General features: G+C 35.2%; 1 protein-coding gene across 33 annotated transcripts in view; it reads right to left on the reverse strand.

The window, feature by feature from the left end:
* The window catches only part of RIMS2 (regulating synaptic membrane exocytosis 2), a 614335-nt gene that overhangs the window by 466924 nt on the left and 120490 nt on the right, over positions 1–26921 (reverse strand). For 20 of the 33 annotated variants that reach the window (XM_086695410.1, XM_086695422.1, XM_086695419.1 and 17 more), the window contains 2 exons: positions 26084–26294; positions 9475–9486 (listed from right to left, as the gene is read on the reverse strand). In XM_086695410.1, coding sequence (XP_086551536.1) covers positions 9475–9486; positions 26084–26294 — 223 coding nt within the window. The remainder of the gene's footprint in view (positions 1–9474; positions 9487–26083; positions 26295–26921) is intronic. The other 13 variants (XM_086695440.1, XM_086695424.1, XM_086695433.1 and 10 more) reach the window with 1 other exon arrangement.

Here is a 26921-nt window from a genome sequence, read left to right on the forward strand (position 1 = left end):
TATGAATACACATTAATAAAAGTACTTTTTATGATTTCAGAACCTAAACGCAATACAGAGCTTTCGTCTTCAATGAAAGCATGAACAGACAGTACAATGAAAAAAGGAAACATAAATGGCTTCTAAATATAAAAAGATGTCAATATCACTCACAGTAAGAAAAATGCAAAATAAACTAACAATGAGCTTGGTAAAGATATAAAAGATGGATACCTTGTATTATCAAGGATGTGAGAACCAGCACCCTCGCCTACTGTCAGTAGAAATATAAATTAATGCAACATTCAGAGCAGGCAATTTGGCATACTGATCAAAATTTGAAATGTTCTGCAATTCCATCTCAAGGAATTTATCCTACGGTAATATTTGCACATATGCAATGCACATTACAAATGTGACATATGTTAAAAAAATAGGTTTATAATAGTAAAAGCTTACATATAATCTGATTAAATAGACTGTAGCATATCCATACAAAGTGATAATGAATTCGTTAAGATAAATGTGATAATTCTATATGTATCAATATGGAAACATCTCCAAGATATAGAAGTAAGAGATAAAATTAAGGTGCAGAATATTTATGTAAAAACTGTATGTCTATATAATAGATCTCAGAATATATAAAAGAAAATGCTAACTGGCTGCCTGTAGGGAAGAGATTTGGGGGACTGGGAAACTGGGAGACCGAGGGCCAGGGATGGGAAAGAAACTTAGTTTTGCTATATATGCTTTTGTATCTTTTGAATTCTGTACCATGTTCCTATGTTACTGATCCAAATACATAATAATGTTCTTTAAAACAAGTTAAACATTTGCATATACTGCAGCACAGCAGTGACAAAGAACTATACTATGGAGAGACATAGGAATCAGAGGACAAGATGGGACCAGAGGAACAGTTAAGGAACCTGAAAGGGCCTTTTGTGTGGGAGGGACATTGAGAGCAGAGACTGCTGTAAAGAAGAAGAAAATGGAGGGATCATGAATATAAGAAATGAGCATATTCTCCCAGAGGTGACGACTCACAAGCAGCTCCGTACGAGAAAGAACTGGCCCATAAAGAGTCTTCTCCTGGTTTTGTCCTAGTGAGATTAAATTAAACCAAGGCCTTGGAGAGACGAAGCAGACTCAACAGGGGAAGAATACATCTAGGACAGTTAGATCATCACTGGACCCAATGACTATCGCAGGACAATCACCAAACCAATACCATATATTGTTCTCTTTTATCTTTTATGTTAAAATATGATAAATGATTTTGTTTATTTTTAAAGCAGGATGGTGGCTTTTGCTTTCGTTTTTGGCACTTAGGAAAGAGGATACTCAGAGTCCTGGGGAAGGAATCAATAATCAAATAAAACAACCCTATAGGTTAGGCACTGTTCTTGTACACTTATTTATTATCTCCATTTTTTCTTTTTTTCTTTTTTTAAGTTTACACCTAAATTCCAGTTAGCATACAGTGTTATATTAGTTTCAGTGCACACTATAGTGATTCAACACTTCCATACATCACCCAGTGCTCATCACAAGTGCACTCCTTAATCCCCATCATCTCTTTAACCCATTTCCCCACCCACCTCCCCTCTGCCAACCATCAGTTTGTTCTCTACAGTTAAGTGTCTGTTTCTTGGTTTGCCTCTCTCTTTTTTCCTTTTGCTTGTTTGGTTTCTTAGATTCCACATATGAGTGAAATCATATAGTATCTGTCTTTCTCTGACTACTTATGTCACTTTGCATAATACTCTCTAGCTCCATCCATGTCATTGCCCCGAATAGCCAAACAACCTTGAAAAGAAGAAAAAAAAAAAAAAGCAAAGCTGGAGGCATCACAATTCCAGACTTCAAGTTATATTACAAAGCTGTAGTGATCAAAACAGTATGGTGCTAGCACAAAAACAGACACATAGATCAATGAAACAGAATAGAAAAACCATAAATGAAGCCACAACTAATATGGTCAATTAATCTTTAGCAGCACCAGAAAGAATATGCAATGGACAAAAACCAGTCTCTTCAACAAATGGTGATGGGAAAACTGGACAGCAGCATGCAAAAGAATGAAACTGGACCACTTTCTTGCCCCATGCACAAAAATAAATTCAAAAATGGATGAAAGACCTAAATGTGAGATCTGAAACCATAAAAATCCTAGAGAACACAGGCACTATCCCCTTTGACATCAGCCATAGCAACATCTTTCTAAATTTGTTTCCTGAAGAAAGGGAAACAAAAGCAAAAATAACCTGTTGGGACTTCATCAAAATAAAAAACGTCTAGGGGCGCCTGGGTGGCGCAGTTGGTTAAGCGTCCGACTTCAGCCAGGTCACGATCTCACGGTCCGTGAGTTCGAGCCCCGCGTCGGGCTCTGGGCTGATGGCTCGGAGCCTGGAGCCTGTTTCCGATTCTGTGTCTCCCTCTCTCTCTGCCCCTCCCCCGTTCATGCTCTGCCTCTGTCTGTCCCATAAATAAATAAAAACGTTGAAAAAAATAAAAATAAAAAAAAAATAAAAAACTTCTACACAGCGAAACAACCAATTAAAAAAACTAACAGGCAACCTACAGAATGGAAGAAGATATTTGCAAATGACATATCCAGTAAAGTGTTAGTATCCAAAATCTATAAGGAACTTATCAAACTCAACACCTAAAAAACAAATAATCCAATTAAAAAATGAACAGAAGACATTTTTCCAAAGAAGGCACACAGATGGCTGACAGATACATGAAAAGATGCTCAACATCACTTGCCATCCAGGAAATGCAAATCAAAACTACAATGAGATATCATCTCACACCTGTCGGAATGGCTAAAATCAACAACACAAGAAACAACAGGTGTTGGCAAGGATGTGGAGAAAGGGGAACCCTCTTGTACTGTTGGTGGGAATGCAAGCTGGTGCAGCCACTGTGGGGACCAGTAGGGAGATTCCTTAAAAAGTTGGGATCCCTTTTGATCCAGCAATCACACTGCTGGGTATTCACCCAAAGGATACAAAAATACTAATTCAAAGGGATCACGCACCCGATGTTTATAGCAGCACCATCTACAATAGCAAAATTGTGGAAACAACCCAAGTGTCCATCAACTGATGACTGGATAAAGATGTGGTATATATATTCAATTTACCATTACTCAGCCATAAAAAAGAATATTACAACAGCAATAAAAAAAAGAATGTTACCTCCATTTTAGAGACGAGGAAAGTGAGGCTTATAGTAGTGAAGTAACTGGCCCAAATAATAATAAGGAGTAAAGTGATAGAGCCTGGCTTTAAAGCAGGGCATTCTGAAAATAGAGTTTTTGTTCTTAATCATTTCATGTTGCATCCCACCTCAGCCCCTATGAGGCCTCCCACCACTCACTGTTAAATAGAAGTTGTCATGAGGAATGAAATAATACACGTTGAAAAGTTTATTACAGTGCTCTTCATACAGAATGATTGTTTAATACAGTTAGCGGTTGTTATTATTAATAAACACCTCTTTCTTGGTTTCCTAAAAGCTCTTCAAACTCCGTATCTCCATAACTACAATCAGTGCCTTCCTTTCCTGCCCCAAATATGTCCTCTATCTTCCATATGTTGGCTTCCGCACAAATATCTTCATTCAATGCAAAAATCTAGTTGTCATCCTATACTATTCTTTTTTATCCTCTTTATTCAACCACTAAATTTCTCAGTTTTAACTCTCAACTCTCAAATCCTTCACTGCATGAAGCCAATGACACTGTCTCCTATTTCAGGAGCTCATAAACATTCATCTATGGCATTTCATAGTTATGGGAATCTCATAGAGGATAAACAAACAGGTCTCGTTTCAATCGTAGATTCAATGGAATGGAATACCTGAGTGGAATAATTTGATGAAAGTAAAAGTTGCCTAAAAGGTGAAGAAGTAGTAAAATACATAATCACAATGTATGATCTGTCCCTGCTCTCAAGAAGTTAGCTACGCTGCGACTGTAAATATACATCGTGGTCTCTCCAACTTCCTCTGATCTCTATCGTAGCCAAGCTAAGAGTCACTTTAAATCAGTTCTTATTAGTAACATCAACCTCTAAAAACTTCAACATTTAGTTATTAGTATTTTCACTTGTCATATATATTCTTTATCACTTCCCTCTAGTATATTTTATTTCACACAGGTGTCATGTCACAGAATTTCCACGGTGTGAGTTTTAATCCCTTTTCATAAGAGACCTAAATCAGATTTTCAAAGTTCACTTGCCCATTTACAAAAACGATGCAACTGCTCAGATGCATGATTTTTAAAATTATAAATTTTTCTCTAAATTTAGAATATATATAAAATATCCGGGCAAATATTCAGCAATCCCTATCTGTCTTTTGATTTGCTCAAAACTTCCTGTTTTGTTTGTTTGTTTGTTTTTTACTGAAGTACAATTAGCATACAGTGTTATATTAGTTTCGGGTGTACAACACATTGATTTAACAATTCTATAAATTACTCAGTGCCCACCACAACCAGCATAGTTACCATCTATCACCACCCAATGTTATTACGATATTACTGATTATATTCCCTATGCTGTACTTTTCATCTCTGTGACTTATTTACTTCCTAAGTGGAAGTCTGAACCTCTTAATCCTCTATCACCTACTTCCCCAATCTCCCCGCCCTCTTCCTGTCTTCTAAATGCATTTTTCCACATTTTTGTTGAATGGTATGTTGCTAAACAATATAGTTCAAAATACTTCTATATCACTAACAAAAAACTCTGGATGTTTGTATAGTATTCTTGCTGAAAATGTACAAATTCTGGTCTCTGTCAGGCTTGTAATAAGAGGTAGGATGGTACGACTAGTATTGAAAGTTGTGATTTTATTATAAAAGTTGGCCCTAGGAGAGCTCTTATATCCCATTTCTAGAACAATTTTATTAATATTGTATACATGCTTTTGTATTTTTGAGTAGAAATGCAAACGCAAACAAATTAACTTATCACATTAAGACAGTATTTGCCGGAACGCAACTTGGCACAGCTATTGCCCAGATGAAATAGAACATTCAAATATACAGTAACTTGAAAAATACCTTTTCGCTGAATTGCAACTCCAAATGAGAATTACAATGAGCAGTTAGATAAACGTATAGGGTATGGAAGCCTGAATAATGTGCTTCCATCAGAAAAAGCATCACATTTCAATGAAAACAAAGCACTTTGCCCTGAATATCATAGCTACAGCTGCAACCCAACAGATAATCTTCCTGTTCCTGAAATGGGAGAAATACACGTCACGTATCATCTGTCCGCACCCTTCATTCCAATAACAATAACCATTAGTAACATTACTTTTTACAGTAAAGGTCAACAGTCCATCACTAATGAGTGAAAATTTTATTTTCCAGGGTCTCAAGAGACACTAGTATCCTGAGAGACTCAATCACTATTATAAAAAGAGATAGAGGAATAATTTAAGATCCTCATTACAGTGGTCTTTAAATAAACAGATAATACTATCTCTAGACAGTGAAATGAGCATCACTTTGTTCCCAAAGCTATAATTTCATTATGCTTTCACTAGACATGAATAGGTCAGTATTCATTGCAAGATAAACAGAGATATGCACTAGCCTATGGGCAAAAAATTTACCATAGAAATTCAGTTTCCTTATTTGTTTCGCACAAAACTCAAAGAAACATCCAAGGTATATTAAAAATATATACAATCAATCCTTTTTCTCTGAGTCTATGTGAAATAGGATAAATTCAGACTTAAGCAAATATTCAATCTCTCAGACCAACACATTCATATTAATTTACTGTTTGCAACCTGAGGTGTTAAATGATCCTAACTCTTCAAACACTTACAGAGGCAAAGGCGGATAGATGAGTATCTGGGCAATGATCAACATGTATTTCTTTATTCTAGTCTGATATTTCTGAAGAAAACTCGGGATGTTTGTAGGGTTTCCCTGCTGCACATTACATCTCCACTAATGTTTCCACTAGGAATGTTTTTGTCTATAAGCAACAGAAATTCTGACTACTAGTGACAGGAACTCATTGAGGGCGGATATTTTTCTCACATTGAAGAAAGGTGTCTGATACGATTAAACCAGCAGCTCAATGATGGCATGCCTAATGATTCCGATACTCTTGGCTCACCTTCACCAAGGGCTGGTAAAACTCAAGATAACACTTTTGCATTAAAAGGTAGTGCCAACTACACTTTATTTATTTTTTTTATCATGACTTTCTAGAAGCCCTCATAAATTTTCTTACACTTCATTTGCTAGAACTGCCACAGTCATTCCCAGTTGCAAGGACTAAAAAATTTTATATTTTTCAAGTCGTTCCATCGGGGATTGAAAGAGAGAAAGAAGTTGAAAATGTCTGTTAAGATAGCCATTGAACAGGTTCTAGAACAGTGTGCTCTTTCAATTAATCAAAAGTCTTTATATATGTGTGTGTGTGTGTGTGCATGTGTCTGTGTGTGTGTATGTATATACATACATATGTATGTATGTATGTATAAAACACATAACACATTCACTCCTTCCCCAAGGGAGATAATCCCAAAGTCTCATCTAGTTACAAAATCTAGCTCTGAGTGTGGGATCCGTGAGGTAGAGAAAATCTCTCCATCGTGGTCTAGTGTGCATTATTGTGAACCACTGACCTACACACTGAAAGACAACTTGTCTGTTCCCAACACACTCAATACACAATGATGGAGAAAAAACAGAGTGATGGCAACATAAATTCTCATTCAAAAATGGAAAGAACAAGAAATATACAGTGGTCAACTGTCCACAGCACACAGCGATCCCTACATAAACATACCTTAATTTCTTTGGCTATCCTATTGGGCAGCCCCTGATTCAGCTATTCGCCCTTGACTATTGTCATTCATATTCCCTGGTTCTGCCCTTTAGGATGATGTCCCTTGTCAATTATTTTCCTTGGCTATATAAGAGACTGGCATTGGCAAGTGTAGCCTTCCTGCATTCTACAGTTTTTCTCTCTACTGCTAGTATACACATCATACTGCTCCTATAGTACAGGGCATTGACTTAGAGGCTGAATAGTCACCTAATGTTTACCATCCAAGTTTGGTCTTTCTTTCTCTTTCTTTCTTTCTTTCTTTCTTTCTTTCTTTCTTTCTTTCTCTCTTTCTCTCTTTCTTTCTCCTTCTTTCTTCCTTCCTTCCTTCCTTTCTCTTTCTTTCTTTCTTTCTTTCTTTCTTTCTTTCTTTCTTTCTTTCTCTTTCTCCATCTTTCTTTCTTTTTCTTTCTTTCTTCCTTCCTTCCTCTTTCTTTCTTTCTTTCTTTCTTTCTTTCTTTCTTTCTGTCTTTCTCCTTTCTTTCTTCCTTCCTTCCTTTCTCTTTCTTTCTCCTTCTTTCTTTCTTTCTTTCTTTCTTTCTTTCTTTCTTTCTTTCTTTTTCTTTCTTTCTTTCTTCCTTTCTTTTTCTTTCTTTCTTTTCTTTCTTTCTTTCTTTCTTTCTTTCTTTCTTTCTTTCTTTCTCTTTCTTTCTTTCTTTTTCAGAGAGAGAGAAAGAATGCGAGCATGAGCAGGGGAGGGTCAGAGGGAGAAAGAATCTTAAGCAGGGCTCAACCATGAGACCATGACCTGAGCTGAAATCAAGAGTCAGACACTTAACTGACTAAGCCACCCAGGCGCCCCCAAGCTTGGAGTTTGTTTAGCCACTAGCCATAAATAGCTGTTTAAACTTAATTAAAATTAAATAAAATTTAAATTTAAATTCCTCGGTTGCACTAGCCACATTTTGCATGTCCAATAGCTACATGTGACTAGAGTCTACTGCATTGGATGCTAAAGATATAAAACATTTTCATCATCAGTGGAAGTTCTATTAAATAGGGCTGCATAAAGAGTACCATAAAAAGCCCTGTTGAATTTTATTTGAAATGTTCTAATGCACATAAAATTCACATACTGTTAGTCTATCTGTTATATTATGAAATCTTGTCATTTCCATAGCTAAGTTATCACCAAATGTCTCATTTCTGGGATAGGTGTCAGAATTCACTATGAAAACTACAGACAATCATCAAACCATGATGTATCTTGTGTTAACTCCAAACACAAAAGTAGCACTAGAGATTCTAAAGGTATTGAATTGCCTGAATTGTACTCCTTGAGGGTCAGCTGATAAACTTGGCTTGTAGAAAACTGGCAGGTTCTCTAGGGAGCTTGCCCTGGATCGAATATGGTGCCCAGTCTGGGACATGTCTACAGTGATTGACTCTAAGTCCTCAAAACTGCCTCAAAAGTTTAGTAGAATTCCTATAGGTATTTAAAAAAAAATTAAAAAAGGATAGTGACAGAGTCACAGTGTCTTTTCTGCTCAAAGAATTCATTCTTTGGGCGCCTGGGTGGCTCAGTCGGTTGAGCGGCCGACTTTGGCTCAGGTCATGATCTCGCGGTCCATGAGTTTGAGCCCCGTGTCGGGCTCTGTGCTGACAGCTCAGAGCCTGGAGCCTGTTTCAGATTCTGTGTCTCCCTCTCTCTCTGCCCCTCCCCCACTCAGTCTCTGTGTGTGTCTCTCTCGCTGTCAAAAATAAACATTAAAAAAATTTTTTTAGAGAATTCATTCTGAACCCACATCAATATCTGCCAACACCTACGTTATCCCAACCAAGTAACTGAAAACTAAAAAGAATAAAAATTCTCCAACCACAAAAAAGAAGAGATCAGTCAAAGGATTTCTCTTTAGGTTTCATGCTAATTTAAATTTGGAAAACTTGAAAAGACCTCCAAGTTTTAGTCTGACTCATCAAAGGAATCAGAAAGGAAAGTTTTTATCTGTGCTTTGCAGGAAGTCAACATCTCCAGAGCAGATCCAAATCCAAACCCAAATCAGACTTCTGCAGACATTAGCAGATTATTCAAATCTTACCTGTGGTCAAATTCTATATATCTGAGAATTTTTTAATTACAATTATATCTAATAATCAACATGAGCATACAACATAGACATTTTACCAATCTCTAAAACATATTGTTAAGAAAAATAAAAATATATTAAATACTCAAATCAAGTATAAACATGTACTTCAGAAAATCCATGTTTGATGCTATTGAGACTCATTATTACAAAGATTAAATCTTTATACTAACTCAGAAGCTTCTGTTAAAAACTCTGACCAATACAATGAGTTTAGAGAAACATAAGAAGATTAAAGGAATTCTTATCACAATGAAAAATGCTGGGATATCTCCTTTAAAAAGGTACAAAACGCTAAAGAGGCAAGCTTTTTTAAGAATCAAATAATCAAAGTTTCATCTATAATATAATGAAATATGTTTTTCAGTAAAATCAGATAGCATGCTTAAAATATATTAATGTATAGCAATTATCATGCACAATGGCTGTAACAAAACACTTAGAAGCATACAAATTAAATACAGCTATAAAATTAAAACTAGCAATAATAGCAACAAGAAAAAAATAATATTAGACAGAAAAAAGACTCTAACCACTTTGTCCTCCTGGTGTGAATATCCACGAAAGCAAGTTAGAAAAGACAGAAAGACAAAACAAAAAAAAAAATAATAATTAATTCCATTCTTAAAACAAGCAAGAGTTTTTAAGAGTTTGTTAGTGAAATAAAAATTCTGAGAAAGTCTAAATTGCATTTTGTGAAATACAAACATTTTAAAAGGAAAATTTTTTCCATATATTTCAAGCAAGAGCACGCCATATACTAGAATTTATAAAGATACATAAACACAATAATTTGTGTAAAAGCAATAAAAAAAACAAACATCAGAAAAATGGGGATGTTCTTTCCACAAATAAAATCCCAATTTAACACTCAATTAACTCAAAGAGAGAAATTGAGAAATCTTAAGGCAAATAGCTTGTAAGTACAAAGACAATAAAACAGAGCATCACTGTTTATCTTTAATTTCATCATATACTATCAAAAGTAGACAAAATTCTATATGAATTATGCATATTGCTTCCAAAAGTTATTTATGTCCCATTAATTTAGAAGCTTTCCAAGCTTTATTAACTACAAGGAAAAAAATTAATTAGAAAAACCATTAAAGGTAACATGTTATTGATTACAATTGGCAATTTTGGGTCATAGATTCCCACTATAAATGTGGAAAAGAAAACGATGAGATGCATGATTTGGCCAAGGGGAACGTACTTAGATATTCTGAAGTTAAAAATTGTTGCATTTCTCTTTACTAAAACATAAAGAAATGATAACTGGCAAGGTGATAATGTAATGATAATGATCTGATATGTTATAAGAACTTATATAAATTTTAAAAATTCTATATACATTACAAAGTAAAATCATGTATTTTGAGGGATCATTGCTCTCTGAAAGATAAGTGGCGATAATAGTCGTGACTAAGAGCAAGGACTTTGCAATCAGACAGACCTATCTTAAAATTCCACCTTTTCTTAAAATAACATTTAAAGGGGTGCCTGGGTGGCTCAGTCCATTAAGCATCCGACTCTTGGTTTTGGCTCAGGTCATGATCTCATGGTTTGTGAGTTCGATCCCCACATCAGGCTTTGCACTGACAGTGCAGAGTCTGCTTGGGATTCTCTGTCTCCCTCTCTGCCCCTCCCATGCTTGCTCTGTGTCTCAAAATAAATAAATAAACTTAAAATTTTTTTTAAATAAATAAAATAACATTTAAATAACATTTAAAAAAATTTTTAATGTTTATTTTTTGACAGATAGAGTGTGAGTGGGGGAGGGAAGACAGAAAGGGAGACACAGAATCTGAAGCAGGCTTCAGGCTCTGAGCTGTCAGCACAGAGCCTGATGCAGGGCTCGAACTCACAAACCACAAGATCATGACCTGAGCCGAAGTCAGACGCTTAACCAACTGAACCACACAGATTCCAGAACATTTTTAAATAACAATTTTCTTAAGTTAAGCCTGTGTCTGCAAAACAGGGAATTAATATTTACTTTATAGGGTTTTCTGAAATAAAATAATAAGAAAAGCTCTCCATCCAGTGCCTGGCATGTAGTTCTATATCTGATATTCTAAACTATGAAACATAGGATATTGCATAGAAGGGACAGGACTGCATCCTTTACATTACTGTGTTCTTGACTGTTTCACCTGTTACAAATGTTAAAACTAAAGATAATATAAAAGCTATTGTACACAGTCCAAGACTTCTATTGCTAATAATTTAGACCAACAAAAATCATTTATGGACCACTCATTATATATGTATCAGGCACTACACTAGATTTCTGAGATGTAATAAGACATCTAAGATGTAAATTAAGTAAGACAGTTCCTCCCAAAGAACTAAATGTAGTAAGAGAAGAAAAATCATTGCATAACAGAGAGACTTATGAAAGCAAGAAAACAACAAAACACTATAGAAACACCAATGATTGAGGAGATAACAGGACTTCAAGAAAAAGGATTAAGACAAAGTTTCTGAGATGTAAGCAGATCTTTAAAGAATAAAGAAGAGAATGTCAAGCAAGACCAGTAAGGGAGACTATTTTATGCAACAAAATGAAAAATGCAAAAAGCACAAAAGCACAAACAAGCCTGGCATATTTGGAATAAAAGTATTTGAAAATGCCTAGATTACAACTGATATGTCTGAACTAAAGCCTCACATTAACATATTAACATATATTAACATTTGCCTGAAACTGAGAAGCATAACACTTAAACAAAATAATGCACATTGCACAAATAAAAAAGAAAATGAAGCCATAGCTAATGAATTGGCTAATAGTTAATCCCTCTGAACAGATAAAATAAGTTAAATTTTAGCTATAACAGACACAGGAAAAACTTCACTATAATACATATGTGAAATATTATTGCCATCGTATCTTTATTATCTTTCAACAGGAATAAAAAATAAGCAAAAAAAAAAACTATCATATGATTTATAAATGAGAGGCACAATATTATCAGCTACTATTTACCGAGCCTTCAACTATGCTGCTAAGTGCACGCTGTTGGAAGGGGACAAGTCCAGAAGCTGGGAGAACAATTAGGAAGATGTTGAAATATTTGGGGCAAGAAGCACATACGAGAGCAGTATGAACTACAGTCATAGTCAGAGAAATGGAGAGAAGTGGGCTGATTTAGGAGATACTGAGAAGTAAGGCTCTTAACACCGGACTGAGGAAGAGGAAGAAGTAGAGGTCTAGGTCCACCATAAGGGATACACTAACCCAGCACACAAATCTGATGATCTCATTGAATAAAAAAACACAAAATAAGTGCTTCACAAATATTGACTTGTTTTATCCTCACAGTCGCCTAGTGAGATAAGCACTATTGTTATTTCTATTTACAAATGGAGAGATGGAGGCAGAGATTAAGCATCTTGTACCAGGTCACAGAGCTAGTAAGTGACAAAGCTGGGATTCAAACTTCTCACGTCAGAACTTGTGCTGAAGCCACGACACCACGCTGCCACTCTAATGCCAGCGTCCTCTGTTGGCTTTACATATCTTTCCTGTAATTTCATTGCTAACTACATTATTTTAGGTCATAATTATTACAGTTGGAGTACATCCAAAAGCATTTATTAAAAGTTTCAGAGTATAAATACATATATATTTAAAAATTATTTTAAAAAGCTATTAAAATGTATTTTATTTTCTAAAATAAATTTTAAGTTTATTTATTTATTTTGAGGGAGAGAGACAGCATGCATGTGTACACGTGAGCGGGGGAGGGGTAGAGAGAAAGGGAAAGAGAGAGAATCCCAAGCGGACTCTGCACTGTCAATGCAGACACATGGGGCTCGAACTCACAAACCCGAACTACGAACCGGGAGATCATGAGCTTAAATCAAGAGTCAGAAGCTTAACCAACTGAGCCAGTCAGGCACCCCTAAAATAATTTTATACTGACCATTTTTCCTTATGATCAACTCTCCCTATGACCATCCTTACTATCTTATCGCTTCTGCTAATAGCCAACCACATTGCCTCTCCTGAAGATCAATGTAAGTGTTAATCTACCTTCTCGTTCTCACTTATATCATTGTTTTTATTGTTCCCTTTCCTGTCTGATACGTGCTCCTGATAGTCATAGCACTATTTGTGACTAAATATGGCAACTGCATCTGCCAATGACTATTCTTTGTATATTTGTACAACTTTGTATTATTCGTCCCCCAGTCACCTAGTAAACTAATGTCAGCTCCCCTTAGACTCCTTCTCTTAAATATTTAGTCTTTCCCCTTCTGCTTTCTTCCATTGCCAAAAAGGTAGATTCCCCTCTATATCAATGCTGTATACTCTACATAGTTAAACTACCATCACTTGTCTGTCTCTTCTTGCCTACCTTATATAACCAATCTTAAACCACCTCTCGCACCACTACAATATTACTCCATCTTCTCTGTCAAGCCTACTCCCTTCTTCTAAGAGTTGCAACAATTACGTACTGCCTATACAGTTTACCTTTTTATTTATTCATTCACAGGTTTAGACTGCCATCTTCAAAACACATTATCACAGTGCTGAGCTGCAGCAAGGAGCCGCATCAAAAGACAATGCCTATCTCTGAACACTTTTCCAAAGAAGACATCCAGGTGCCCGACAGACACACGAAAAGATGCTCAACATCACTCATCGTCAGAGAAATACAAATCAAAACCACAACGAGATACCACCTCGCACCAGTCAGAGTGGCTAAAATTAACAACTCGGGCAATGACAGCTGTTGGCGAGGATGCAGAGAAAGAGGAACCATTTTGCACTGCTGGTGAGAATGCAGACTGGTGCAGCCACTCTGGAAAACGTTATGGAGGTCCCTCCAACAATTACAAATAGAACTACCCTATGACCCAGCAATTGCACTACTAGGCATTTATCCAAAGGATACAGGTGTGCTGTTTCGAAGGGGCACACGCACCCCAATGTTTACAGCAGCACTACCGACAATAGGCAAAGTATGGAAAGAGCCTAAATGTCCATCAACGGGTGAATGGATAAAGAATGAAACTTGAATGCAGTTTCTAATGGCATAAAGCGCCCTCTCCCTATGATTCGTACCCTGCCTAACTCGAGACACATGCTTCACTCCATTCTGTATGCCCCAGCCGGACCACACTACTTGCATTCCTCTTAAATTATTACTGCCGTTAATCTCTTATGTTTTTGCTTCCCCTGCCACTTTAATCTGAAACATATATGTGTGTGTGTATATATTGTACATACACAATGGAGAATTACTCGGCAATCAAAAAGAATGGAATCTTGCCATTTGCAACAACGTGGGTGGAACTAGAGGGTATTATGCTGAGCAAAATTAGTCAGAGAAAGACAAATATATATCTTCACCCATATGTGGAATTTAAGATACAAGACAGATGAACATAAGGGAAGGGAAGCAAAAATAATATAAAAACAGGGAGGGGGACAACACATAAAAGACTCTTAAATATCTAGAATAAACTGAGGGTTGCTAGAGGGGCTGTGGGTGGGTGGATGGGCTAAGTGGGTAAGAGGCATTAAGGAGGACACTCTCTGGGATGAGCACTGGGTATTATATGTAGGGGATGAATCACCGGATTCTACTCCTGAAATCATTATTGCACTATATGCTAACTAACTTGGATGTAAATTCTAAAAAATAAATAAGTAATTAAAAAGAGAAAAAGACAATACCTCTCTCAAAATAACATGCCCATGATGAGTACACCAGATTTCTTTCTTCCATTCATTCACTCAACAGGTATTTATACTGACCTATTATATGCCGAGTACATGGAAACCTACAGTAAACAGGAGGACGTAGAGAAATACAGTCACTTAATCATAAAATGTTAAAAGTACTAGATTAGCAGTCTTTGGAATCCACTGAGGCACAAAAGAGTGAGTGATTAACTCACATGAGTTGCCCAAAGAAAGCATCATGGGGAGATGATGCTTAAATCCAGAAAAAGAAAAAAAAAGAAGAAGACGTGTTCATCAGGTGGGGAGGGGTTATTTATGGGTAGGAGCAGGGTCCAGGGGAAAACAGAGCTGTGTTTCGGATTAAAGTGGCAGGGTAAGCAAAACCGTAAGAGATAAACAACAGTAATAATTTAAGAGAAATGCAAGGAGTGTGGTCCGGCTGGGGCATACAGGATGGAGTGAAGCATGTGTCTCGAGTTAGGCAGGGTACGAATCACAGGGAAAGGGCGCTTTATGCCATTAGAAACTCCATTCAAACAATGAGTCATCATTAACTAGTTATTAAGCAGGAGGTAAAACAACCAGATCAGCATTTTACAAATATCACAGTAGGGACGTGGGAGGGATGTGTGTGAGGAATCTGGACTGGAGGAGAGAGACCATTTAGGAGACTAACATTAGTCCAGGTGAAGAAGGTGAAAGCCTAAAAAGGACAGCAGTTATTGGCTCTTGTAGATAAGAGAGGAGATAATCAAATCCAAATATTTGTGGGGGGAAGAACAGCAATGGACAAAAACCTGAGAGTACACCTGGTTTTCTGGTCTAGGTGACAGAACAACAGATAGTGGCATCATTCAGAAAAGCTGAAATTTATAGAAGGAATAGATCTGGGGTTGTTTCGGTGATAGGAAAATACATACTCTGTTTTGACCTAAGTGAGACTTAGTGGTATTCTAATATATGTATTGAAAGGAAGTTAAAAAGACAAGACTTCAAAAGAAGAATCTTATGTCCTTTTTTTTTTTCAAATGGGCCATCAATTTATTTATTTAAATACCTAGAAAACTACATATATTAATGTATACAATTTGATGACTTTAAACATATGCATACATCTATGAAACCATCACCACAATCCAGGTAACAGACATATCTGTCACCTCCAAAAGTTTCTTTGTGTCCCCTTATGGCTTTTCTTTTTATGGATCAGAATTATTTTTAACTTAAAAAAACAACACTTTTGTTTCGGACACGAGTTCGTTTATTTCTGTGCCTATGTTTGAAGTCAAACATTTTGGGGGGAATGTTTGAAAAAGAATTGGGTGAGATTTATTGAGTATTTCATTTAAAAAGGGTAGAGAAGGGGCGCCTGGGTGGCTCAGTCGGTTAAGCCTCCGACTTCAGCTCAGGTCACGATCTCACGGTCCGTGAGTTCGAGCCCCGCATCGGGCTCTGGGCTGATGGCTCAGAGCCTGGAGCCTGCTTCCGATTCTGTGTCTCCCTCTCTCTCTGCCCCTCCCCTGTTCATGCTCTGTCTCTCTCTGTCTCAAAAATAAATAAACGTTAAAAAAAAAATTTTTTTTTAAATAAAAAAAATAAAAAGGGTAGAGAAATTCATAGCTATGTCTAACCCTCCTCTCACATATTGTCTGCATTACATGTCCTTTGCGCTCCCCTACCTAGTATCTATTTAACTATGTGGCAGTTTCGGTGACATCCTAAATTCCCTTATCTAGTAAACTAACATAAAGTCTACTATTATGATTAGAATTCATGGCAAATGCTATTATTATTCTTCCCCAAACAAGCTAAGTAAAATCTATTTAACCTAGTGCTCATCTTACCTACGGATAAGGAGCTAACTTCATCTACTGATGAGGATATTAGGTACTGAGCAGGATTCTTCCCACCAAGTGGTCAGGAGCAAGTAGACAGCAAATAAATAGCAAAGCTTTCAAACGCACATATGCCATTAACCAAGCATACACTGCACCTGCTATATATCAGTAGTCTGCATACATTTTTTTCTTTTTTCTAAAATAAATTTCTGAAACCATGTACTCCTCACACATTTTTAAGATAACATTTAAATTTGAAGTTTAAATAGCTGGAAAGGATACATTTCCAGATATGCTGTGTATTGTAGGTACACTTCAATAATATTTTTATCAAATCTTGGGGCTGCGGATTTACCTCATTCAATATAGGGGAAATGTCTGCCATATAACCTATTTGGCAAAACCAGGCCATGCTGAGAAACTATCAGACGAATCTGACTTTCTCTCAGAGTCTGACTTCATTTTTAAATTCAAATAAATGTGCCACTACGGGTCACCATGACACTCATCTCACATCAAAATTATAAAAGAGAAATGAGGCACCAGAGTCTTGCCAGAAGTCTGCTGCCTGAATGAAACATGGTGCCGCCCCTTCTAAATTTCTTACAAAACCTCTCACTGCTTTACCCTCATGGACAGTACATTCTAGAATTGTCACTTTGTTTGGAACCCCAGAAATTTTCACATCCTGAGGCAATACATTATCCACATTAGATTGGGTTAAGAAGCATGCTTTTCTTTGAAGAGTATAAGGGCAACCAATTGTAAAAGGGAGTCGGAAAGAAAATTTCAAAAAACAGAAATGTTCTCGAGTGGATCAATTTTAAGAGAAAAAAAAGAAAGAGTACATATGGAAATTTTTGCCCTTTAAGTAATTCACATTCATCTACTGTCCAGAAAGCCTTCCTTCCTTCCACAGCAGGGGTACACGACCTCACTTTCAAGCCCACTGCCACATACCTCAAGAGTATAAAATGCCTATGGAATCATCCAGAGGCTCCTGAAGAGAAACAATCCCAAACAGATAACTACAATAGTATTTGTAAGCTTCCTTGCTCTTCTCGGTAATATTACCCACACTGAATCATGCTATACAGGTGACAGAAATGGGGGCTGAGCCAGATGAAAACTATATAAAGATGCCATATGAAGAGGGAGTGAGTGCGTGTAAACTTTGGTGAAAATGTTTTCGTTTGTGTTCAATTTGCAACATTGTTTTGCCTCCTTCCACGATGCTCGTATGTATGAGGAAGTGTAAATATCCTAAGATTCTGCAAGTTAGATTTTTTTCTCGCAGTCCCTATTTTATCCTATACCATTAAGGGAGGTTGACATCAATGAGGGGAAATAATTCTTCTTTTTAAATTCTACAACCATTTTTTAACAATATTCACACATATTCTAGGTTAATGAGCTCAGAGGCTTGAAGTTCAGGATCTACCGAATACGGCAGCTTGCTGAAGGGTGGTCCTACGAATTGTATTATTCTAATAAGTTATACCTATTTCTCAAATGCTTATGAACACAGTTACTAAAATTTAAGTGGTGCCCTCAACACTCCCATGCCATACAAATGTGGGATGGGGAGAGAAACCAAAGTGTACTAGATATAGCAACATATAACAACTAATGAAAGCTTCTCAATTCCCTTTTTAAAATTATTTAAGTAGTAAGTATATTTGGCTAAATGAATGTACTTTTAAGTACTTCAAGCATTACTTGAGTTACCTAGTATTAATTTTAAAATCATAAAATGTCAAACCCAGAAAACATCTTAGAAATCACAGATGATTTCATTTTACAGATTTTTTTTATTTTATTTTTTTAATTTTTTTAATGTTTATTTATTTTTGAGACAGAGAGAGACAGAGCACGAACAGGGGAGGGTCAGAGAGAAAGGAAGACACAGAATCTGAAACAGGCTCCAGGCCCTAAGCTGTCAGCACAGAGCCCGAGACGGGGCTTGAACTCACCGACCGCGAGATCATGACCTCAGCCGAAGTCAGACGCTTAACCGACTGAGCCACCCAAGCGCCCCTCATTTTACAGATTTTAAAACAGAAGCACTAAGATGTGAAGTGAAGACATGTCACACAGTCACACAACACCCGGGCAGAAACAAAACTTGGTTCTTTCATTATCTCAACTTATGCCATCCTCTTCCAGGAGAATGTCAATTTTTTCTTGATATACTGGTAGGTAGCAATTCTATGAAGTCTAAAAGAAAACTCATATATCATACACTTGCCTTGGGTGTATGGGAACTGATTGTATATTATACTAGTACATTAGTCAAAGACTTGCAGGTAATCACAGTGACTTAATTTTTTTAATTTAATTTATTTTAAGTAATCTATTACCCAGTGTGGGGCTCGAATTCATGACCCCAAGATCAAGAATCACATGTTCTTCTGACTGAGCCAGCCAGGCACCCCATGACTTGAAATTTCTAAAAAATAAAAAACTACCTGAAGGATTGCAAAAATACTCGAATTACCATTTATCTCTCAGTGAACAATTTAAAAATTAATCATTAAAATTTTTTTGCATGTAAGTGATACTTAATGACTTGGTTATGCAGTAGAAATGTCTATATTATTTCACTCTTAGCATGTGATATCTTGAACGCATGTATATCAATATATTTTAAGGGACTTGCTTCAGGATTACTTTCTTTTATAACCATTCTAAAGTTATAATTCATTCTGTTTCAAAACTAATATAATTTCTAGTGAAAAAAATCACATCTATTACACTTGTAAATTAATACAATCTTGAAAAATGTATATTCTTTACTTTTTCAAAATTAGATTACTTTTAAGCACATGGTAATCTATTTTTCCCACCAAAAGGCAAAAGAAAGAAAAAAGTTAATGTTGCTATGCTTTGAAGCTTAAAATAATCCTCATTATATATAACCTTTATTGTCCGTCTTATTAGAATCACCATTCTATGATTACAAAATAATTTCTTCCTTATAAAGTCATTATTTTTCAATCTGAACTAAATATATAGCTTTAATTTACTAAGGGGGATCATCTTAAAAGGAAATAAATGAAATCAATATTTCATAAATCTTATTGTATTGGTATTTCCATATGTCCTGCACTGAGTTTATTCTCGCTGAATCATAAATGTATCTCAAAAGAGTTAATTAATTGTTAAGGATGGCTCCACATGAAAGAGCCTCAAAATTAAAACAAAAGGTTATTTTATCTTGTTCTCATAGGAGATTACTAAAATAATTTTAAAATAGCTTTATAATTAAATTTTAAGCTATGAAATATTTGTATTCTCATTATTCTACTCCATAAAAATAGTCTGAGCAAATTTTGCTGAGCTTAATCCTTTGGGGCTATGATAAATCAAAAAGTGTATTTAGCACCTATTGAGAGCAAAAGCCTCCTTCTATTACATAAGGCAGTGGAGCATACATAGGATGATCCAATGTGAAAAGAGAAAAACTGAACTCAGTACTTTTTTCATTTAGAATATAGACAACCTTTATACATATCATACAAAGGAATGCTTCCTCAAGTAGATTATGAATGAAAATGCAGAAAACCAATAAAAGAAACCCAAAGCTATCCTTCTTAAGCTAAAATCTAGATTATTTTTACTTACGTTCATTCTCCTAACACATCCCTCAGATATAAGAAAAAAGTATGAGAAAAGTAGGGAATACTGCCTTGGGTTCCGTCCCTCTCCCATAAACCATCCACCAAGCTAATCCACAACATGCAGAGATTTAAAAAAAAATTTTTTTAATGTTTATTTATTTTTTAGAGAGAGAGAGAGACAGAGAGACAGAGTGTGAGCAGGGGAGGGGCAGAGAGAGAGGGAGACACAGAATCCAAAGCAGGCTCCAGGCTCTGAGTTGTCAGCACAGAGCCCAAAACGGGGCTTGAACCCACGAACTGCAAGCTCATGACCTGGGCCAAAGTTGGCTGCTTGTTAAAACCAACTGAGCCACGCAGGCACCCCTACAACATGCAGAGTTTCATAGTTCTACAATAAAACAGACTTCCAAGGGGCATTCCAATTTTTCACTTAATTTATTTTACTTAATTTTACTTAATTTATTGACTAAAACTTTGTTCAGCATAAAGTGACCATACATTAGAAACCAGAATATATAATTTCAAGCAAACTATAGTCAGATGTCATTACAGACTTCTACTTGTGGCCTAACTGGGGCAACAAGAACTAGATTTCTTCACCTGCCTTGGCAAACAAAATATAACACAAGAAAAATATATAAAAGAATGGTTTTCAAGATACTGGACATCAGGCAAAGAAGTCCAGAGATAGCTAAAATATGGCAAACAAACAAAATAAGCTCTACAATTGCCCCAGTTTTAGTGCTTTGAGAGACTTTCCAGACAGCAGAGCAGTACAGAGGAGCTCAAGTTCAGCTTGGCAAACATCCTCAGCAGAAGAGAATAAACCGACAATCTGAAGAGACCAACATGGCTGCATTTCAGTGGCCAACTTACCAGAGAAGAAAAAGATGCACAGAGAGAGAAGCCCAGATAACTGCAGAACAATCCCTTCAAGTATTCAGCTTAGCAATGATGAGTAAGCATGAATGTGAGAAAATACCCAGGAGAGGGGGAAAAAAATCACCTGAAGAGTTAGAGCGAACAGTGGATGTGTCCACCAACAAGATTGGAAAATCTCTTAATTCATATGTAATAAGCATATACAAAATTAGCTAAAGTACTCAGGAAAGCCTTGACTCAGTAGAAGAAAATAATTAGTACTAAACCGAGCACTTCTCCAGATCAACCTAATATTTATAAAAGCAAGATGCAGAGGTATTAACTTGTTTCCATGTAATTAATTGCACCTCTGAACAAAGCTCAAGGAGAGTTATGAAAATGCAAAAATATCCCAACCCAACAAGTAAAATTTACAGTGCTTGGCACCCAACATGAGATACAGGCATATAAAAAATCAGGAAAATGCACAGCATAATGAGAATGATCAATCAAAACACCCAAAAACTGACAGAGATGTTCAAATTAACAGAAGAGAACATCAAAACAGTTATCACAGAGCATGTATTCTACATGTTCAAAACTTAAATAGATCATAGAAGATTGTTTTTAATAGAAGATATTTTTTAAAAGCCCAAAACTGAAATACTGGACATAAAGACAATGTCTGAGATGAAAAAATATATTGAATGGTATTAACAACAGCTATGACATTGCCAAAAAAAAAAAAAAAAAAAAGTGCAAACTCAAAGGCACACCAAGAAAACACACATAAAATGAAAAGCAAAGATAAAGCTAAAAATGGGGTTGATGAAAAAAACTTAAGTGAGCTGTGGAACAATGTCATGCAGCCTAATGTACAGGTAATGAGAGTTACTGAAAGAAAAGAGAGAAAGAAAAGTCCAATAAAAATATTTGAAGAAATAATGGCCAAAATTTTCCAAAACCCTAGGAAAACTATAAACTCAGAGATCCAAAAAGCTCAAAAAAGCTCCAAACACAAGAAACATGAATAAAAATACACAAACATTATAATTAAGTTGCACATAAGCAGTGATAAAAAGAATTACCTTAAAAACAATCAGACAAAAAGGACATATTACATACAGAAAAACAAAAATGAGAATAGTATCACACTTCTAATTTGAAATAGTGAAACGTCTTTAAAATACTGAAAGAAAATAACTGTCAACCCAGAATTCTATACCTAGAAAAAAAATCTTAAAAAAAAAAAAAAAAAAAAAAAAGAAAGCAAGAGCACCTGAGTGGCTCAGTCAGTTAAGCGCCCCCAACTCTTGATTTCAGCTCAGGTCATGATCTCATGGTGGTGAGATCAAGCCCCATGGTGGGCTCCTTGCTGAGCATGAAGTCTGCTTGAGATTCTCTCCCTCCCTCTTCTTCTGCCCCTACCCTGTTTGCATGCTCTCTCTCCCCCTCAATAAATAAAAATAAATAAATAAAAATAAAAAGCAAAATTTTCAGCATAAAAAGTTGAAAGTATTCAACATCAGCAGACACACACTACAAGAAATATTGAAGGAAATATTTCAGACAGATAACATATGATAGCATATAGAAATACAGATCTATAAAAAGAAATGAATAGTACCAGAAATGATAATGACAACAGAAAATATACAATATTTCTTTTTATTATTTAAAACTCCTTAAAAGATAAACTTTTTAAATAAAAAAGAATAATAGTATTGTGGGGTTTATAAAATAAGTAAAATATATGACACCATAACATAAAGTCCAAAAGAGTAGAAATGCTAATACACTATTGGAAGGTTCTTGTACTATATTATACACAAAATGATATAATATCAGTTAAGACTGACAATGATAATTTAAAGATGTATGCTTCAAATCCTGAACTGAGTAATAAAATGACAAAACAAAGAACCAACAAATCTATAAAACAGAGTCGACAAAATTAACGAGCCAATGAAGGACATAACCTGAATCCTAAAAAGTGCTTGACTAATTCAAAGAAAACCAAAAAACAAAAACAAACAAAAGTCAGATGGTACAAGCAGAAAAAAAGCGAAATGATACATTCAAACAAACCATACCAAAAATTACATTAAATATAAATTATCTAAACACCCCAATTAAAAGGCAGAGATGGTCATGTTGGCTAAGAAAGCAAGGCTCAATTATATGCCTATAAGAAGAATACTTTAAATATGAAGACACAAATTATTCTAAAGTAAAGGAAGAGAAAAACATAAACCATGTGAATACTACCTAATAGAAAGCTCTATTAAAATTAGACAAAGTGGACTTCAGAGCAAAGAACGTTACCAGGGATAAAGAAAGTCATTTCATGATTACAAAGGGGACAATTAGTTAATAGGACATAATAATCCTAAATGTTTATGCATTTGAAAACAGAACCTAATAAAATACATAACACAAAAACAAAAATACATAGAACTACAAAAGGAATGGAAACCAATTTGACAATAAATTTCATAATAAAAAAAAGGAACTACAAAAGGAAACAGATTAATCCAAGTATAGTTGTATATTTCAATATCCTCCCTTAATAATTTATCAAATAAATAAGCAAAAGATCAAAAAGGATATACTAAACTTTAACAACTCTATTAACCAACTTGACTTAAAGGACATTTTAAACACTCCATCAAAAAATAAAAGTACATACATTTACCAAAATAAACCATATTCTGGCCATAAAATAGTATCAATACATTTCAAAGAATTCAAGGCACTCAAAGTATGTCTAGGACCACAACAGAATTAAATTAAAAGTAATTACCATACTTCAGAGCAAAGAATGTTACCAGGGATAAAGAAACTCATACAGATCTCTGGAAACTCCCTGGTATTTGGAAAAGAAATAACATACTTCTGATTTATTCATGGCTCTAAAAAGAAAGGGAAAACTTGAAAGTATTTTTAACAGAATGAAAATGAAAAGACAACATATCAGAATTTTGGGGATGTCAACAAAGTAGTACGTGGGGGAAACTGACAGCACATAATGCCTATATTAGAAAAGAAGAGACATCTCAAAGCAAAGACCTCAGCTGCCACCTAAGAAACCAGAAAAAGAGAAAATTAAACCCAAAGTCAGCAGAAATAATAAAGACCAAAGATGAAATCACCAATAGAGACAACTAATGAAACAAAAAACTAGTTCTTTGAGACGATCATTAAAATTGATAAATTTCTAGCCAAACTAAGCAGGAAAAAAGAGAGAAAATATAAATTACCAGGAGCAGAAATTAAAAAGGTAGCATCACTACATATTCTACAAATATTAAAGAATAATAATAGAATACTGTGAACAGATTTATGTCAATATATGTGACAATTTATAAGGATCTGGAGAAATTCTTTGAAAAACACCAAAGCTCGTTCAAAAAAAAAAATAAGTAAATAACTTGAATAAACCTATATCTACCAAAGAAATTGACACTGTACTTAACCCTCCCCCCCCCCAAGAAAATAATAAAACAGCATGCCCAGATGTCTTCACTGGTAAAATCTACAAAATATTAAAGGATAAGAGTATCAATCCTACAGAAACTTTTCGAAAACACTCAAGAAGAGGAAATACTTCCCAATGCATTTTATCAGGATAGCATTACTGCGATATCAAAATCAAAGAAACGTATTACAAGAAAAGAAAACTACAGACACTAACACTCATGAACATAGAAGCAAACATTGTAAACAAAACTTTATCAAATCAAACCCATCATTACATAAAAGGGACAACCCATCATAAGCAAACGGGATTCGTCCCAGGAATATAGTTGGTTTAGCATTTCAAAAACAACCAATGTAGTTCCCCACATTAACAAGCAAAGAAGAAACATGATTAATCTCAATAGATGGAGTCACATTTGGCAATTTCCACCATCTATTCCTGATGTGAAAACAAACAAATAAACCAAAATAAAGAACAAAAAAACACCACCTCTCAGCAAATTAGGAGTAGATAGGCATCTATGAAAAGCTGGCAGCTAATATAATACTTAATAATGAAGGACTGAAAGCTTCCTCCCTAAGAATAAGAACAAAACAGGGATACGTGCTGTCACTACTTTGATTCAGAACTGCACTGGAGTTTGTAGCCAATGTAACTAGTCAAGGTAAAGAACAATAATCAGGCAAACCAGGAGGAAACATTAGGGGGGAGAAAACAGAAAATGATTAATTCTGGGCAAAACAAAACAATGAGAAACAGGAAACAATGAGAAAATGGAGACATGAAATTACACAGGGGAACAAATCCCCATAACTATGTGTGAGTAATGTATGTACAAACATTAGCTCCCTATTTTAAAACTACCTAAGAACTGAGTGATAAAATACTAGTAAGGATACAAATGTAAATTGTAAAGAACTTAGCAAGGAAAATATTTTATAATACTGTTTTTGCTTATTTCAAAAAGCATTCTTTGGGTAGCATTAGATATTCCCTAAAGTGGATGGATAAACTGAAAAAATCTAGGATGAGTCTAAAACATCTCCTTATTATTTCCTCTTTAAATTCCATAATCTAATGTTTATTTCATTAATGTCAAAACAAAAATAAAGGGTAATGTAGCTTCAAAAGCTACAAAATTGTAAAACACAGACTCTCAAAGCTGAAAAGAGCCTCTTTCAAAAGGAGAGAAAACAGGGGTCGAAGGAAGAATAGGTCTACAAAGTTTATAAAATTATGTGTAATAATGGAAAAAGCAGTGTCACTGCTCTAACATTAATCAATTGTGTGACATGAAGAATGACCTTTGGTCTCCCTGGATCTGAGTTTTCTGCACCCGTAAAATAAAGGAGTTAGACCAACTGATCTATAAATTATTTTCATCATCTTTGAAAGTCTAAGATCCTATGATTCCAAACAAAACCATTAGCTAAAGGCCATAAACAATGAGACAAGTATCTTTTTAACTGAAAGGAAAGATTAAAAATTTCTTTTATCGAAAATGAAGACACTAGAAGTTTTTTTAATTCATTGGTTAACCTGAATATTAATTTCAATTGTCTGTTTCATTGTATTCACAATTAGCTTAACAATATTATAAGCTCAACTATAACAGAATTACGTGTGGTTTTCATTCTGTACCTTGTTTGAACGTAATGACACTCGACCTCCACAACGAGCACAGAACTTTGTTTGGCAATACGAACAGTTATGGCCACATCCATCAGCAAATTTAGTTTTGTGGCAGATACCACAGGTTGGGGCGTCACCCTTCTGTTCTTGCTGCTGTTGTGATTCTTCTCCCATCTTCTTCACCTGCTCCTTGTACATTTCAAACTGCTGATGAAGTTTTCTGCAGAGAAAACAAATAAGAAAAATTTGGTTTCCTGATGGGCTCACAAAAAATAGTAATTACTGCAATCGATATACAATCTTATATCCAAGAAACTCATAAAATGGGAATAAAGAATAAAAAGTTTATTTTCTGATTACAGAATAACATCTTACGTGGCAAATCACAAGAGTGTTGCAACTAGTTCTGCTCTCTGATATACATGTTAATTTAAGAGCCAACTGATACATGCTAATAGAGATCTCTCTTTGAGTTATAACTGCAAAATTTCTATCTGCCATTTGCAATATATTTTCAATCATATGCCCTAAAATATTTAAAATCGTATTTTTCAACAGTTTAGCTTTAGAAATAGACTGAGCTAATTTGACTTACACAGTACAGGCAGAACCTATGAACTTCAAATCATTGAGACAACTCTCAATTAGAGTGATCTCAAGAATCCAAACAGAGGGGAAAACACTGGATGAGTGCTCTCACTAATTGTTTAAATCTGTTCAACAGTCTGGACATTAGTTGGCTATAAAAACACTGAAATATTAGGAGTCTAGCAAATAAAAGGCCAATTTTTACCTTAAAAACAAAATAAGAAAAAAGATACCTAGAAAAAGGTATTATTTACTCATT

Source organism: Puma concolor, chromosome F2 (genome assembly GCF_028749965.1).
Source record: "Puma concolor isolate L17-30 chromosome F2, mPumCon1.1.hap2, whole genome shotgun sequence".
Taxonomy (NCBI): domain Eukaryota; kingdom Metazoa; phylum Chordata; class Mammalia; order Carnivora; family Felidae; genus Puma; species Puma concolor.